This window comes from Ochlerotatus camptorhynchus, unplaced genomic scaffold (genome assembly GCF_037179485.1).
Source record: "Ochlerotatus camptorhynchus isolate MF236.1 unplaced genomic scaffold, CSIRO-AGI_Acam_v1.1 ptg000099l, whole genome shotgun sequence".
NCBI classification, from domain to species: domain Eukaryota; kingdom Metazoa; phylum Arthropoda; class Insecta; order Diptera; family Culicidae; genus Ochlerotatus; species Ochlerotatus camptorhynchus.
The window spans coordinates 1,203,417-1,222,088 of NW_027040589.1; the positions used below are offsets into that span (position 1 = coordinate 1,203,417).

An 18,672-nucleotide genomic window follows, 5' to 3' on the forward strand; every position below is an offset into this window, starting at 1 on the left:
CAGGAAGTTGGCTAAAATCAAGATCAGGAAATCAAAATCAGCAATCTTTCAAGATCAAGATCACCTAAAATCACAGGCACCAATATCACAAGCCATCATCACCACGAAAATCACATGTGATTTTCGACCAATATCAGCCGTGATTTTCGATTCTCAAAATCAACCAGCATCAATATCAACCAAGATCAAAATCATCGAAAATCATAGGATTAGAAGATTGGGCAGTTCCGAAATTCAAGTCAACATTCTGGATGAAATTAAAATGGTGGATTTCAACCCAAGATGGCTCCCACAAATCCAAGATGGCGAACCAAAATCCAATAAGGCGGCCCCTGGACAGGGAATATGCATCTAAACCCATGCAATATGGGTATCTACGGAATGGGCTCGATGAGGGGAAGTGGAAAATTGACATCCGCCGCCATTTTGGCATCCAAGATGGCAGACCAAATTCCAATAGGCGGCCCCGGACATGTAATATGCATTCAAACACATGCAATATGGGTATCTGCGGAATGATCTCGATGAGGGAAGTCGAAAATTGACATCCGCTGCCATTTTGGAATCCAATATGGCGGACCAAAATCCAATAGGCGTCCCGGCCAGGGAATATATACATTTAAACCCATGCAATATGTGTATCTACGGAATGGGCTTGATGAGGGGAAGTGGAAAATTGACATCCGCCGCCATTTTGGAATTCAATATGGTGGACCAAAATCCAATAGGCGCCCGGACATATATTGCATGGGTTTAAATGTATATTCCCTGTCCAGGGACGCCTATTGGATTTTGGTCCGCCATATTGTATTCCAAAATGGCAGCGGATGTCAATTTTGGACTTCCCTCATCGAGATCATTCCGCAGATACCCATATTGCATGTGTTTGAATGCATATTACCTGTCCGGGGCCGCCTATTGGAATTTGGTCCGCCATCTTGGATGTCAAAATGGCGGCGGATGTCAATTTTTCACTTCCACTTAGCGAGCCCATTCCGTAGATACCCATATTGCATGGGTTTAAATGCATATTCCTAGTCCGGAGGCCGCCATATTGGATTTTGTTCCGCCATATTGGATTTTGGTCCACCATATTGTATTCCAAAATGGCGCCGGATGTCAATTTCCCACTTCCCCTCATCGAGCTCATTCCTTAGATACCCATATTGCATCGGTTTAAATGCATATTCCTAGTCCGGGGGCCGCCATATTGGACTTTGGTCCGCCATATTGGATCCCAAAATGGCGACGGATGTCAATTTTTCACTTTCACTCATCGAGCCCATTCCGTAGATACCCATATTGCATGGTTTTAAATGCATATTCCTTGTCCGGAGGCCGCCATATTGGATTTTGTTCCGCCATATTGGATTCCAAAATGGCGGTGGATGTCGGATTTTTACTTTGATTGTAATACCAATCTATTGATTTTCCGTTTGGTTTTTGATACCACAAAATCAGCCTTGATTTTCTGCTGTGTGATTTTGCTACTCTCAAGATCAGCTAAGATAAAATCCGCCGTGATGTTCTGCTTGTGATTTTACTGATCTCAAGATCAGCAGTGATTTTCGGCCACTCCTGATTTTGGATTTTCTTGATTTTTTTCCATCACTGACTGGTAGGAAGGCAGCACAACACACATGGCTCGGGACCAATTTACTGTACTTGAAATTGAGAGGAATGTTTTACTGTCACCATTTGTTGTTTACTATTTTGCATTGCCGTATAATACTCTTCCGGTTGCTATTATTCAACTTAAAGTTGACGTGCTTCGGGTTAATGATCATACCTTTTGCCAAAAATATGCTTAAGTGTGGTTGACGCATGTAAACCAGCGACTGCCGATTTAAAGCTTAAGTATGGTTGACACATGTAAACCAGCGACTGCCGATTTGAAGCCCGAAATGAAGACTTATAATAACAATATAAACATCTAAATCCAATTTGTCACCATCAAGGTAAAGCAGTCCCATAATAATTATAATATATGAAGGAGTCTTCCATGATTTAAATTTAAAATTAAAACTAGCAGGCTGAACAAGGGTTGAAAAAGACTGTTATTGAATGCCTTAAAAAGCTTAAAATTTATATTACTGTTAAACTGTCGGCTGAATAAAATCACCAGACATAGATGTTTAAAAGCTGAACAAAGGTTAAAGTGGTCTATGTACATCAAATTATTCAAACTAAAGCTGAATTAAAATGGTCGAAAGAACGCTTACATTTTTGATTACTATCGAGAAATTTGAGCTACATGTCTTCACCAAAATTTTTGTATGGGCCAATCTCTTGAAAATGGTTAACAAATTAGTTCGGAATTGACTCACTAGGTGGTGTTAGTATCTGTAGAAAACTTCGTTTTATCACAAGTTTTTTAGAATAAAGTTCTCATGATATGTGTTAGTTATGCGGTCTTCTGCAATGTTGCTTAGATTAGAACGTGTATTTTTTTAGTTCAGAATTCTCTCACTAGGTGGCTGTAGTGATTATGAGAAATTTGTGTACATCGCTCCACGCTATAAATAAAGTTGCTATTATCTGCAAGGTTGCAAAGACTCATTTCAGCTAAAATAATGGTTTAATATGTCAAACACATTCTTTGCAACCTCTTCTTGTATCCTACCAATTCAAAATTTGATCATGGCATCTAATTATTTCATAATTTAGAAAAATATTGTTTTAGCTGAAATGAGTCTTTGCAACCTTGATTATCTGCAATGTTGTACAGGAGGCCAAAACCTTTTGAAACATGGACAGTTATTTCGGAATTTTCTCGTTAGCTGGCTCTATTGTTCTTATAGACTTTATGTACATGCAGGATCGAAATCCTTGCAATATAGGGGAAATGTCTCTAATGTTGGCCTATGGATCTAAGATTGGGCCCATCGCTAAAAATCTGCTATTTATCAATTTTAACTAGATGAACGCGTTATTGGGACGTTACTAATGGATATTTTTGGTTGCTATTCAAAATTTAGTCGATTGCTGAATTTATGTATGGGCCCAAATTAGAGACACTTAGGCCGACATTACCTCCCTTCCAAGCTGATGTTCTCTGCAATTGTTGTTCTAGAGACTAAGACCTTTTGAATTGTTGACAGATTAGTTCAGAATTTTCTCACTAGGTGGCGCTAAGAAACTTGTCTGCATCTATTGGTTGATAGATTTGCTTTATCAATTGATGTAACCATTTCTAGCCCTGGCGAAGAAAGGTGATATCATACACGCACATTCTGAGATCACTTTCATATACAATAAGCCCCGCATGAATACATTCTCATCTCAAATGGATATCGGAAGAGAATTCTCACTTCCAGAATAAAAAATTTGTATATTTGATCCTGACGCGTAGGGGAAATGGATGTAATGTCGGCCTAAATGCCCCTAATTTGGGCCCATACATAAATTCAGCAATCGACTAAATTTATCCAAAAATAAAAACCAAAAATATCCATTAGTACCGTTCCAATGACGCGTTCATCTAGATAAAATTGATAAATAGCAGATTTTTAGCGATGGGCCCAATCTTAGATCCATAGGCCAACATTAGAGCCATTTCCCCTATTTAGTCAAAGCCAAGGGGTGGTTACTCTACACTCATATTTTGCGCACTTTTTCTTAGTGTGCCGCAGCTGTGCCGGCAGTGCCGAGAGTGTCATCAGACTGATTTTTGTTTGTTTGTATAATGGTATGTTTGGCAACGCGGTTAATTTGACAGTTCACTTGTTTTGTTTTGTAGAAACAAAACAACAAACAGTGCAATCCTATCCCAGATCCTAACTGTTGCTCCCAAATTCTATCGGAAAAGGACTACACTGAACCTAATAAGCAACGGCCTCGGCCACCGAATCGAAGCTTCGAGCTAGATCGTTCTCCAGGGGAGGCACTTCCAATTTCCGACCGGGCAATCACTTCTTCTACTGGATTGGAGTGTGATGAGGACTCGGATAAACCACAAGTGACGGTGGTAAAGGGTGTCCACGATGAAATTGCCACACACAAAATTGATTCGCAAAATTCGAGTTTTCATCCGATTGCCATCAAATTTTCAGGGATTGAGAAATAACTATTAAACTTCATTTTACCATTTTACTCGTATTTTATTTACAGTCCATACGCAAATACCCGCACCTTAGCCTTAACCCCGGCCATAAGATTCTGCACAACCTGTGAATCAACCGTTTTTTGCATGTAAACCCATACTTTCTTCAGTTCCTCGACTGTCTTCACTACCTTAGGTCGTTTAAGAAGGTGCTGCTTCATAATCGCCCAGTACTTCTCGATGGGGCGGAGCTCCGGAGTGTTGGGAGGGTTGAACATTTTCGGCACGAAATTGACCTTATTGTCCGCATACCACTTCAGCACGTCCTTGGAGTAGTGGCATGAGGCCAAATCCGGCCAGAAGATTGTTGGGACGTTGTGGGCCTTCAGGAGAGGAAGCAGCCGCTTCTGGAGGCACTCTTTTATGTACACCTGTCCGTTCATCGTGTCCTGGGTCACGAAAGGTGCTCTCCGCTTCCCGCACGTGCAGATGGCTTGCCAAACCAGGAATTTCTTCGCAAATTTGGACATCTTCTGAGTGCGGACATGCTCCGGAACGCTGAACTTATCCTTGGCCGTGAAAAACAGATTGCCGGGGATCTGTTTGAAGTCGGCCTTCACATATGTTTCGTCGTCCATGATGCAGCATTCAACTTTCGTCAGCATGTTGAGGTACAACTTCCTGGCACGGGTTTTGGCGGACTTGTTCTGCTTCTCGTCGCGATTAGGGGCCTTTTGTACCTTGAACGTTCGAAGCCCAGCCTTAGTTTTGGCCTTCTGGACAAAACTTCGGCTTAGGTGCAGCTTCTTAGCCACATCCCTAACGGAGGCGTTCGGATTTCGGTTGAAGGCCCCAACTACGCGGTTGTGATTTTTGATGTTGTACGGAATACTTTTTCCTTCACTTCTGGGCTTCCGATCGGTGGTCAACCGTTCCTCGAACCGCTTAATCACTCGCGACACCGTGGAATTCGCGATTCCCAACGTTTTAGCGATGGAACGATGCGAGAGATCCTTGTTCTCGTGATGATGAATTTCATCGTGGACACCCTTTAAGTAGTCGAAGTGAGCGTGCATCATCAGAGGAAACTGGTCCAGATGCTCTTCAGATTCTGATGAAGGCTTCCGGGAGGAGTTTCTCCTGCTGCGCTGTCGATGGTAGAAAAGCAAACACCGGTGAAGATTCTACCTCCGAACATGGTCCGAATGATCATCGAAGGCGAATTCATCGATGCCAGTTACGATCAGGAACGAATCATGGAACTGAATGTCGGTTGGCTGATCAACGAAGTGGTGAAGTGTTACGGAATCAAACATGGTAAACGACCACTGATAAAACTACTACGACCAGATGGTGGCCTTTGTATGGACACTGATCCCCTTACGACCTTATGTGCGGCTTGGCTTCCATAATCAATTCGTACCTCATAGAGTTCTAAAAAGTCGCTGGGCACCATGGAAAACACCGGTCACTTTACACTTCGCCGGGACTTCTTCTCCGCCAAGCCTATAAATATTGTATTTCAAGCGCTGGGTTACCAGGCTCGTGTCCGAGAGCTAAACCTATCCTTCAATCAACTCACCGATGTCGACTTTCAGAAGCTCACCTTCAAGTCCAACAACTGACCAATCAACATCTTACAATTTCACTTAACCTCCTTCGGCTGTGATTTCAGCTCCGTCACGAATCTCCTCGCCCCAAATCGATCTACCAACGACTTCAACGTTCCCTTCATTTCCTCGTTCAGGGTCTCGCTTTCCTCACTAATCACATTCCGAAACGGCATTATGACCAGTAGCAGTCCCTTCATGGTCATCTTTTCAATCAGCTTCCGGAACGATGCCACCCTGTTCCGAACTTCGATAAAACTGTTCTGAAACACCAAAACATTCCGCACCAGATCCTTCAACAGTTCGATCGCCTCAAGCACCATCCGGAAGAATTCCAGTATGTCCTTCAGATTACAGTTGTACTCACCGCGCCTTGTTGACCTCGCTCATCCTAATGTTTTGAAAATATTGTCGCTGTGAGGAACCCATGGCAGAACTTCCCCGGAAATTCACGGTTGAAGTTATGAAACCAAAAATTGGATTGTGTAAACAACAATGATTAGCATTGATTTTCCACCAGAAAAGCTCAAAACTACCACTCACTCATCTGGTCATATCTCAAAAACTATTTGTCCAAATCATTTGCCCTTGGAAATACCTCCAGTAGATGAGTTTTCCAAAGTGTGGTGAAAATTTGAGCCCAAAACATTGAGTAATAAAAATCCCGCCCATGATGAAAATAGGCAATTTTTTTATATTTTGTATACCTGCCGGTAATCAGCCTGTTTACTGTAGTTAATATAACAAAAACAAAATGTGGGTACAATCTACATTAAAAAACCTTCAAATTGACGTTCTAAGATCACGAATAGCTTATTTGGTTGTGGAGTAATTTCTTCTGAGAGATGAAATTTTTAAAAATCTCGAAAATCCAGGGTTGTAGCCGAGAGGGATCCAGGTACTTCAGAGCAAAATCAAAAAGGGCGTTTGTTCAGAATGCCAAAAATAAGTGTTATGGCCAAGGGGTAAGTCACTCAACTCATTGTGCCGGAATTATATTCAACACAGCTTGGGCACAACCTTCGGCACAATCTTGTAGGCATTAGATTGTAGTAAATAAAATGGGAGCACTGCTGGACAACTGTCATTGAAGTTGTTCAGAACATTACGTGCTGTATGTTCCGGGACATCTTCTAATTGAATATACCGGAGGAACTCAGACCAGCAGTTCACTTATAGATCTAAATACGAAATGTAGGTTCTAGAGTGGACTCACGAGGAAGAGGCAGTTAATCAGACCTCATTAGTACCCTTAATTCAAATAATGCTGCAACTCACATGAAACAAACTAAAGAAGTCTATTCATCACCCTCTATAGTCGGTCTCCAACAATGCTCCCCACCGGTTCCAACTCTTTCCGGCCGAAAGGCTAGGTTTCTGGTCTGCCTTTGAGGGCATTATAAAACACTAAAACACAGGACTTTTATTACTCTATGGATCACAAAACACCGAATTTTCGCACACTCAATATCCATGCGATTTCAAATCAAAACATTCAAGGTGTCAGAAATACCGGGTTGCCAGGATAGGTATTTTACAGACAATCGCAGCTTGCTCTATGACCGGCACAATCGTCACAGTTGCGGCACACTGACAAAAAAGATGACCCAAGATTGGTGTGCGGAGTGACCTACCCCTAGGTTTTGGCCAAGTTTGGCTCAAATCGGTTACATCGACCACAGGTGGTGTACCCACTTGAGCTGGAATGATCCATATGAAAAACATACTTAACAGCATGAGATTTTATGCCTAATGGGGTAACATAATCAATACATTCCCGTGACATGGGATTCCCGGGAAGTCCTGGGTTTTCCCAGGATCATGAAAATAAGCTTTGGAAATGAATCAACGCCTTATTATTGGTGGATTTAGTTTAGTAAGCGTCTTTGGATTAAAAAAAAAATCCCAAATTCCGGAATTTTTCTAGACCGGGGAACAGGACCCTCACTCAGAATTCCTTTTTAAAAATTCCCTTGAACTTCCTTCAGAATTCCATTTGAAATCGCTTCAAAATTTCTATGAGCGTATCCTCAGAACTCCCCCTAAAATGTTTTCAAGGTTTCTCATTAATTCTGCTAAAAATTAACTAAGAATGCACCCGATTTTTTTTTTAAATTGCTATTCAGAACTCCTTCATAAATTTCCGTATTGTTCGATTCTCTTGAAATCATCCTCAGAATAATGTTGGGACGCAGAATTCGATTCCCTTGAATTTATCAGGACTCCCGTAAAACCTTGTTCAGAATTATTTGGGACACTGAGGCGACACGATTTTAAAAATTCCATAAGACTTATGAACCTACACAATTTTGATTTTATAAGATACCTACTTTTGAATTCAATAGGTATGCATTTAAAAAAAAATTGACTAATTCCGGATGGCGATAAAAAAAAGGCTATAAAAGGTAATTGGAACAAATTTTTCCTTAAATCCTACGTTTATTAAGCCTTCTACAAAATGCTTCGACGCCCTGCCGGGCGGCCTTACAGCAGTTGGCCGGAACTTTAGCAATGGCCGATGAAAAGATGGATGTCGGCCTGTTCTTTAGCTTTTGTGTGCCCTTAGCGATCAGCTGCTCCTCCGTTGTGGCAACGAAATTATTGGAATAGATCCTCCATTTGAGGTGCTGCTGCTCAGACACGGTCGGCCTTGACTGACGCTTCCGCATAACAATGTCCATCTTGTATAGGTACTTCTTCACCGTTTGGCCGGTTGCTCCGACCTCCCGACCCAAGGCGTGGAACGATGAGGCCATCTTGCCCTCGGTATCCCTCTTCAGCTTCTGCTGCACTTTACGATCGCGCAGCACCGTCGGGCGGGCGGAACCGGGCTGCCGTTCGACGCTCTCATCTTTTCCAGTAGGGAGAGGATGTTGTAAATGCCGGATCGGCTATATCCGGCGGACACGAAGTGCCTCACGATGTCCAACTTCTTCGCTCTGGGGTGGAGCTGGCAGTTCGAAAAAAAAACATCGGACGTAGTTGCTTTATTGTTTTTGACATGGCTGCTGTAAATCAATTTATATCGCTGTCATTTTTTTTTTCTGTACACAACAGGGTTGCTATGATTGGCGATGCATAGGTGGATCCACCACCAGGTGACAGGATAATTGTAAGAAAAATCAGTCCATTATTTTAATTTATTTGGGATCATCATCAGAATAACTTTGGAACCATCCTCAGAATTCGGTTCTCTTGGATTTATCAGGACTCTCGCAAAACCTTGTTCAGAATTCTTCGGTACACTGAGGCAAAACAATCTTAAGAATTCCATAAGACTTATGAACCTAGACAATTTTGAGTTCACGCTGGAGGCGAACCAGCCCAAGGCTGAAAGCCTCCCTAATAAAGTTAAATAATAATAATAATTTTGAGTTCATAAGATATCTACTTATGAATTCAATAGGTATGCGTTATGCATTCCACAACTTTTTAATTCTGCTTTATAGGGGAAATGGCTCTAATGTTGGCCCATGAATCTGAGATTGGGCCCATCGCTAAAAATCTGCTATTTATTAATTTTATCAAGATGAACGCGTCATTGGGACGGTACTAATGGATATTTTTGGTCGCTATTGAAAATTTAGTCGATTGCGGAATTTATGTATGGGCCCAAATTAGGGGCATTTAGGCCGACATTATATCCATTTCCCCTATGCCAAAGTTATGATTTCCATAAGATATTTTTATCCCAAACTAATAAGTGGTTCTTATAGTACGTTCAGACTACAGAGTTATAACATGTTATAGTGCTATCTTGATGGTGGTCTCTGTGTTGCAATTATTTGACAACCGTTATAACATGTTATAACTCTCCAGTCTAAATAAGGCATTATGGAATCCTTGCTTCAATGCAATAAGCTTCAGCATGTTCCTTGATTGTTTTCTTTATTGGGATTTTTAACCTTTGCGTGCCTAACGTCTGAATTTGCTTAGATTTCAAAATTCAATTAGCTCTAAAAACATAATATCTCAATCTTTTTCTTCACAACAAATTGCATTTTGTCGGGAATCTATTGAAGTTTTTGAATCTATTTGAAAATATTTGGATCAATACATGGTTCCGGAGTTATTCCGGTTCCCGTTGGGGTCACTTTTGGTCGGCATTCGGCTTTACTGTTCTGTAATAAGTATGCACACGATGAACATCATGTTTTTTCTCTCAAATGATGTAATTGGACCAATGGCAGCTATACCGACGGTCCACGATCTTATTGGGCATCCCGGAAATGTTCCGGTGCCCCGGGGAAGTGGCCAATTCTCAACAAGAACCAAAACCCATCATGCGACATATCAAACTTCATGATTTTACAAATCTTGGCCGGTAATGGCTTTATTGAGAGTCCATGGTCACACTAGCCCTCCCGGGGAATGTTCTGGTGCCCCCGGGGAAGTGGCCGATTCTCAACAAGAACCAAAACCCATCGTGTGACATATCTAACTTCATCATTTGACAAACTTTGGGCAGTGATGGCCTTATTGAGAGTCCATAGTCGCACTAGCCTTCCCGGTAATGTTCCGGTGCCCCCGGGGAAGTGGCCAAATCTCAACAAGAACCAAAACCCAACGTGCGACATATCAAACTTCACGATTTGACAAATCTTGGCCAGTAATGGTCTTATTGAGAGTCCATGGTCACACTAGCCCTCCCAGACATGTTCCGGTGCCCCCGGGGAAGTGGCCAATTCTCAACAAGAACCAAAACCCATCGTGTGATATATCAGTTCAGTTGTGCGGCATAATCACGTCAGTAATGGAAAATTCGCTGTTGATATAGAGAAAATTAATACGCTTAAAGATGCGTTTGATGTGTTCATGGACCGCAGTATTATTGAAACTATTGTAAAATACACGAATGCGGAAGGTGGCCATGACACTTTATTCAAGCCTGTAAATATAGATTCAATGCATGCGTTTATTGGAATTTTGATTGGTGCTGGGAAAATCATGATTCCAAAATTAATACTCGGGAGCTATGGTCAAGTAACGAGCTTATGACACGCGTATTTTATTCTGCCATCATGAGTCGAAACAGGTAGTTGTTGACTAAAATTAAGTTCCTTGGTGATTATATTATGTTTCGTGTTTAGATTTCAGCAGATATGCCGATATATTCTGTTCGATGATTCGTTGGCAAGACGACCTGCCCGATCTATGAAGGTAGCGGCGAAACTAGCCAAATCTACAGCATTAAACTTAGGGTCTGAACGGCCAACCCTGGCAACTGATCGATTGCGACTGATTCGCCCAATAACTGAAAAAATCCGATAAAATATGTGTAGCTTTTACATTCCTTCTATGGATGTGACTGGATAGCGTCTACATGAAAGGAAAACCATGTAGATACGACATAAAAGTTTGGGCTGCAGTTGATGCTCAAACTTCTGTTCTCACCAATTTTGACATTTATACAGGTTAATAATATGATCTTCTTGTGAATTAATTATTTTATTTGAATCATGTTATAACAACATTGACAACATTGTGTAATACTAAAATTTAAAATGTTCACTTCTTCATGACTTAACCTTTTATTTTAATCTCTGATTACATGATTACAATCAGGGATATGGAACTGCACAAAGCACATACATGTGCAATGACCTGATACTATGAGCTTTTGCTAATTAAAAATAAACGCTCATGCATAATTATCTCATTTTCCAAAATATAACAATTTTTAAAGTTTCACTGAAGCACAATATTGTTCCATGATACGGAACTAAGACCCAAAATGTTGCTCATTTTACATTGATTTTGGAACTACTTTTTATTGCAATGAGCTTATTTTGTTCTTATTTTGTGCGCTCTTTCATAGATCGCACATCTTTCAAAATTGTAACATGCTTTCTCTTGTCTCCTGCTCTCGAAAAAAAAAAACCTGTGCAAGTGATTTAAAGCGTACATACGATTCCTGATTAAAATACAATTGTTAATTGACTTTTTTGTTATTTTGTATTCAGCTAATACTTATCTTGCTGCTTTCGTACTACGATCGTGAGTCTTGTTAAATTTTTCAGATTACGTGAATTTTATTTTTTATTGTAGGGGCAAAACAGCTTCGGTACTTCTTAACCTATTATCGTCAGGGAGTGCATGAAGATGCGTCATGCTCCAGAGCAGGTATGGAAAATCATTTACATTCATTTCATGCATTCATTTACATTCATTTGCCTCTAACTTTTTTATCAGCAGCATTCAGCAAAATGATGTATAGAACTTTTGTAGGTTTTGTTATTAACTACAACTTTTGTTAAGAACTCAAATCTGTATCTCTTATGCATCACGAATTAGAGCCTGCAGAAGTCGTTACTGTTTTTCAGTCAATGTAAAATAGATTCACTGAAAAACAGTAGTGGATTCTGTTTGCTCTGGTTCGCCATGTATAGGAGATACGGATTTGAGTTCTTAACAAAAGTTGTAGCGAATAACAAAACCTACAAAAGCTCCATACATCATTTTGCGAAATTCTGTTGATGAAAAAAGTTAGGGGCAAATGAATGTAAATGAATGTACGAAATGAATGCAAATGATTTTCCATGCCTGCTCCAGAGTATCCTTTTGGGCAACTTAACACTCTACGACTTTATTCAACCCCTGACAATTATAAGCTAAAGACATGCCGAAGCCGACATCTTCTCTAATGACAAGGCAAATTATTATTATTTATTAGGAAAAATCAACGATAAACCCGAGAAGAATCAAGGACAGCGTGTTGTAACACAACTGATGAAACCATTCTACAACTCTGGACGCAGGGTTTTTTTCGATAACTTTTTTACATCAGTACCTCCAGCCAAGGTTGCAAATACTTATTTCAGCTAAAATAATGTTTTTCGGAATAATAAAACCAAAAGATGGTATGATGGCATGTTTTACTTGTAACTTACAAAAAGAGGTTACAAAGTATGCGTTTGAAACATAAAACCTGTAAATTTTGCTTTCTATGAGTCACAATCAGCGATTTTCTGATCGCTGAGTGAGTGAGTAAGTGAGTGAGTGAGTGAGTGAGTGAGTGAGTGAGTGAGTGAGTGTGTGAAAAATCGCTGATTGTGACTCTCATTCTTTGCAACCTCTTCTTGTATGCTACCAATTCAAAATATGATCATGACATCTAATTATTTCATAATTAAACAAAAACATTGTTTTAGCGGAAATGAGTAATTGCAACCTTGCCTCTAGCTAAAGGTTTGCTTGACAAAGATCTTGTGTCCTTGGGTATTCTAAGATGCAATCAAAAAGAAATCCCACCAGAGTTCATCGATAAGAAAAAAAAATAGAGCCTGGCACTGTACTACATGATTACAGTGAAGAAATTATGCTCACATCTTGGACCGAGCGTAAGGGTAAAACCAACAATCAATACGAAACTAACGATTTTAAATTGGCTCACTACTTGACTAGCCTATTGGTCCCAAGCAAACGATTAACGTATCCCATTCTAGTCGAAATTCTAGTACTACGCAATGTTTGTTTCGATTCGCTATGAAAGTTTGATAGATAAAATGAGGGGTTAGTAGTTTTTCCTATGTTTCGAGGGGTAAATCGATTAGCTTGAGACCGAAGAGAGTACCAGAGCTGAGCCAAAAAGTTGAGCACGTTATTTCAGGACCTTCTAGTCTTAGAGTTACCTCTATGGTAAAACTGTGTTGCTTCTATCGACGGATCGAGAATCGATAGACGACATTGAGAAAAATTCTGAACCATCAACTTCTAAGAAGAGAAATAAATCAACTCTGTCAACTTAATTGCTGTTTCTTATAATAAAAGCAAATATACCCGGGGACACCGGAACGTGCCAGGGAGGGCCAATGGGATCGTGGGCTCTCAAAAAGACCATTACTGGCCGAGTTCAGCAGAATCATAAAGTTTGATATGTCGCATAACGTGTTTTGGTTCTTGTGGAGAATCGGCCACTTGAACGGGGAACATGCCCGGGAGGGCTAGTGTGACCATGGACTCTCAATAAGATCATTACTGGCCAAGATTTGTCAAATCGTGAAGTTTGATGTGTCGCACGATGGGTTTTGGTTCTTGTTGAGAATTGGCAAATTCCCCTGGGGCACCGGAACATGTCTGGGAGGGCTAGTGTGACCATGGACTCTCAATAAGGCCATTACTGGCCAAGATTTGTCAAATCATGAAGTTTGAAATGTCGCATGACGGGTTTTGGTTCTTGTTGAGATTTGGCCACTTTTCCGGGGCACCGGAACATTTCCGGGATGCCCAATGTGATCGTGGACCATCGGTATAGCTGCCATTGGTCCAATTACATCATTTGAGAGAAAAAACATGATGTTCATCGTGTGTATACATATTACAGAACAGTTAAGCCGAATGCCGACCAAAAGTGACCCCAACGGGAACCGGAATAACTCCGGAACCATGTATTGATCCAAATATTTTCAGATAGAATCAAAAACTTCAATAGATTCCCGACAAAATGCAATTTGTTGTGAAGAAAAAGATTGAGAAATTATGTTTTTAGAGCTAATCGAATTTTGAAATCTATGCAAATTCAGACGTTAGGCACGCAAAGGTTAACCGGATGATTATCGGTTGCTTCTGGAAGTAAAACCCTTCAACCAACTGTATGCTTCTACTTCTTTTGCTTCTTATGCTTCCCATCATTAATAGCGTAGTGTTCAAATTTGATCCCCCACACTTTAAGGTACCAAACCGACAGCTCAAGCCCAAACACGATGATAAATTGGGCATTCCAATCCCCAGTAGCAATGATCCGACTAACCTACATGTCGGCAGCAGCTCGACCGTGACATATGGAAAAACTTGCCAAGAAAAATCGAAAACAAATCGAGAAAAAAAAAAGAGTCCTACGCATTTCGGTAGACAAACTGGCGGGTAGACAACAACGGTTAAGTACAGGAAAAATAACGACCACGGTTCGGTCACCATCCTCTGTTATATATTCGATCGCCACCCGTCCAAGCAAGCCAGAGGGAATGTCGATAGGAGAGAAACAGACATCAAATATATCACCTCTATGGCAAACACCGCGCTAATGCTCTGACGTGCTGTCGTCGGAATGTCTGGAACTGCTCCTCCGTTTGTGGAGAAAGAACCTGAGCAAGCAGTTGATGAAATTTATGGGAGAACCATGCTCTCGGTTGGTAGTCCGCTGATTATCGGTCGTTTTGTTTTAGATCCCCCATCGGCTTCTGGGTCTGTCTTTGTCATCGTCGTCGAACGAGATGAAAATGCTAACGATGGGATTTATGATGCATCATAAAACAATATGAGACGACACGACACAGGAGATGACAAATATTCATGTCTTTGAAAACGGAAAACATCTTTTTCGACCCCTCCTCTTCGAGGTACCCTTGGAAGTGAATATGTGCTGTCGTCAAATGGCGCCTCTTTGTTAGAAATCGTTGGACTATCAGACGGACTAATTCTTTGTTTCAATTTCTCCCGTTCTCTTTCAGTGCCACAGCGCTGGGTTTGCAGTCCTGATCGGAGGCGTGAAATGACCCACGACGACGTTAGGTCTGATCATCTTCAACGAGTCGCATCGGAAAAGTCAGCGCCAAGGAGCATCATCGTCGTCTTGATCACTGCCGCTTGAATCACTCTCTCTCTCGCTCGTTGACTTCGGCTCGCGAATGGTTTGCGTTTAAACACTGACTGACAGACGGACAGATAGCATCTCTTCTGAGGAGAGTCGGCAACCGTTGCTCCTCGGCGACTAATACTCCGGCGCGCATAATGCCATTAATCAAGTTGATTATTATTATGAATGTAATTAAGTGGAAAATGTGTGCAAACGAAGAGGAAATATTTTAATAGCAGCACTGGTGGTGTTCCGCAGCAATCATTAAGGCCGTCGAAGGGCCGCCAAGGAAGTGACGTGGTGTTTTTCTACTTTCAGTGATTTTTCGTTTTGGTCCTGGTGTCTGTGATATTTTTAGGCGAACCAGGGGAAAAAGCGAAGGAAGAATACATCTGTGAGAGTTGAACGCGTGGCCCAAGGCAGAAAACGATGGCGCTTCGTTGGCTCGAGTTGTGTTTAAAATATAGATTAGTGTTAGTAGGTTTAATCGTTGTGATTTATTGTGTGAGCAAAGCTGCAGGAAGTGCTGGAAGTGATGGTTCTTCGGGATCTCTAACGCACGGTGATTATCCTTCAGATGGATACTATCAGCAAAATCCGTACCAACAGCGAAGACGTCATCACTATCGGGAAGGTCACCATCGGAGATCTGCGTATCGTCGAGCTCGCGCCCCTCATGATGGCCGCGGGCGGGTCAAGAAGAGTGGTGTCGTCGAGGGAATCCTCGCGCAGGACTCCCCCATCAATGACATTATCCGGCAGGCACGGGAACGTAAACCGAACATCATTCTCATTCTGACCGACGATCAGGACGTTGAACTCGGCTCGCTGAACTTCATGCCCCGCACGTTGCGTCTCCTGCGACAGGGTGGTGCCGAGTTTCGTCATGCATACACAACCACGCCGATGTGCTGCCCGGCAAGGTCCTCGATCCTAACGGGAATGTACGTCCACAATCACAACGTGTTCACCAACAACGACAACTGCTCCAGTACCACCTGGCAGACCACCCACGAAACACGCTCGTTTGCGACGTATCTTTCGAACGCGGGCTACCGAACCGGTTATTTCGGCAAGTATCTCAACAAGTACAATGGCTCGTACATCCCGCCGGGGTGGCGCGAGTGGGGAGGGTTGATAATGAACTCCAAGTACTACAACTACAGCATCAACATGAACGGGCAGAAGATCAAGCACGGGTTCGACTACGCCAAGGATTACTATCCGGACTTGATTGCGAACGATTCGATTGCGTTCCTGCGGCAGAGCAAGCATCAGAACCACCGGAAGCCGGTGCTGTTGACGATGAGCTTCCCAGCGCCGCATGGTCCGGAGGATTCGGCACCGCAGTACAGCCATCTGTTCTTCAATGTGACGACGCATCAGTAAGTAGAGATCCAACGTTTTTGATTGATTTTGATCCTTGATTTAGGGCAGGGTGAGTTACATCTCAGGGCTGGTAGCGAGTCACTTTTTAGTGAATTGGTCACTTTTTTCAAGCCTCCTTATTGAAGGTCAAGTCACAAAAGTCACTTTTTCTTGTAATCAGTCACCATTTAAAAAAAAAAAAAATAACGTACATTTATTTCAAGATCGATCATTCTTCGTGCAGTGAATAGGATAGGCGTACATTTTGTTCTAATTTTTGAACTGTTCTAAGTTGACAACCTTGTTCCCTGAGTTTTCCATGTTTTTCCATAACTTGATTTCCAGGTTTATGATAAGATAGCTCTTTATGAAATGCGTTAAAAATATGTTGTTTTTTTGCAAAATAACAACAGCAATTAACGAAAACGTGTTTAAGACAAGCAGAGGCGTCGCCTCATTTGTTTACCTGTGCACTGAACTTTGTTCGTTATAGTTTACCATCACATATTAGTTTTTGTTTTATTTTTCAATGCTCCATGAATTCGAGGGACATATTCTCAATTACTATGTTAATCACTACCAAACGCAACATTTAAAGGGCCTATCATCTTGAGTAAACAAAACTTTTATGGCCCTTTTCGTGCTAACCGAAGTAGGAGGAATTGCAAAACTTAACAACACTATCAGAATGAACCAGGGGAAGCACACTGGCGCCGAGATGTTTTTAAGACAGGTGGGCAGGAACTCACGGTCTCCCAGTGTTGGTGAGTTCTTTGCCGTTAATGTTCACGAAAAGTTCACTATTTTGCCATACAGAAATTCAAAACAAAAATTTTTATCTGCGGATTTGGACTGTTTTTGACCTGTTTCGTACGACCGGATGTGAATTTCGCTAATAAACACGAGGAGCATTTCTTATAGCAAACTTGCCATAACAAAATGGGCATGGTTCATTTAAGTAAACAAACTAACACTTCTTCCGACTGTGGCACCTCTCTTACTCGCCTGGCACTGGCGCAACCATCGGTAATTGAGAGATTTACAACTGACAAGAGAGTGGGAGCGAGCTTTTGCGCTCTCTTTCTCCATTACTCTCTTTGTCTGCAATCAGATATCCAAGTGCACACCGAGAAATGCACGCTTTAGGCACTCATACGTCACAAGTGTTCTTCTAATTTAAACTGGTCTGCAAGGTCATACACGTCCAAAGCGTACCAGACTGCTGTTTGCGTGTTGCTCTCGTTTGACGCGTGACTGCTGAAAGTTTCAATTACAACTAGTGGTGCAAACCGCCGTGTAATGTGGAAAATTTTGATATGTTTCAAGAGGTGTCTGCTTGGCTTACATCAGGCATTTGAACATTCACAAACTTGCCACTCGCCACCCAAAAAAGCTCACTTTTAGGTGCACTATTTGACGAGTTTTGTCAAGGTAGTGATATCGACATGCTTAGAGATCAATGCAGATAAGACAGACCATCCGAACTGAATGTAATACTTTTTGAAGCAAACCAAGGTCGAAGATTCAATTGAGCCACACTATAAAATAGTACAGCTTTAATGTGACCAAAAAATCTATAAAAATCTAAACACCTGTGTCGTGCACAGGTTGCACATGTGGACGCGACGCCACTGAAGACAAGACAATCAATTTTACAGAAACAGCTTTACTTCATTTTAATAGGTCTAAGATCACAACACTTTTAATGTCTTCTAGTTTAGTACTAGCAAAATTGTGGAAACTTTTAAGAAGTTCTATTTGCAGGGCTGGTCACTTTTTAGTCACTTGGTCACTATTTTCAAGCCAGTCACTAAAAAGTCTCTTTTTTCATCAAAAGGTCACTAAAGTCACTATTCCTAAAATTTTAGTCACTAAAGTCACTTTTTTACTACCAATGTTGAGAAAAAAAACTACTTTAAAAACTCACATCAAATCACAGATTGATTTGGTAACGAATGTGTGTGAGAAAAATTCATTAAAAATCCGTGTAAATTCTGACGGGCAAGAAAAGTTGCGAACAGACGGAAATGTTAACTGTAAAATTGATGTTAGCGAAATCACTAATATTTTTATTAGTT

At 41.3% G+C, this 18,672-nt stretch overlaps 1 protein-coding gene across 3 annotated transcripts in view; it reads left to right on the plus strand.

Annotated features, from left to right (window-relative positions):
- Positions 1 to 18,672, plus strand: part of Sulf1 (Extracellular sulfatase Sulf1) — a 209,775-nt gene that overhangs the window by 113,737 nt on the left and 77,366 nt on the right. For all 3 annotated transcript variants that reach the window (XM_065219105.1, XM_065219108.1, XM_065219107.1), the window contains exon 4: positions 15,102 to 16,611. In XM_065219105.1, coding sequence (XP_065075177.1) covers positions 15,656 to 16,611 — 956 coding nt within the window. In that variant the 5' untranslated portion in view covers positions 15,102 to 15,655. The remainder of the gene's footprint in view (positions 1 to 15,101; positions 16,612 to 18,672) is intronic.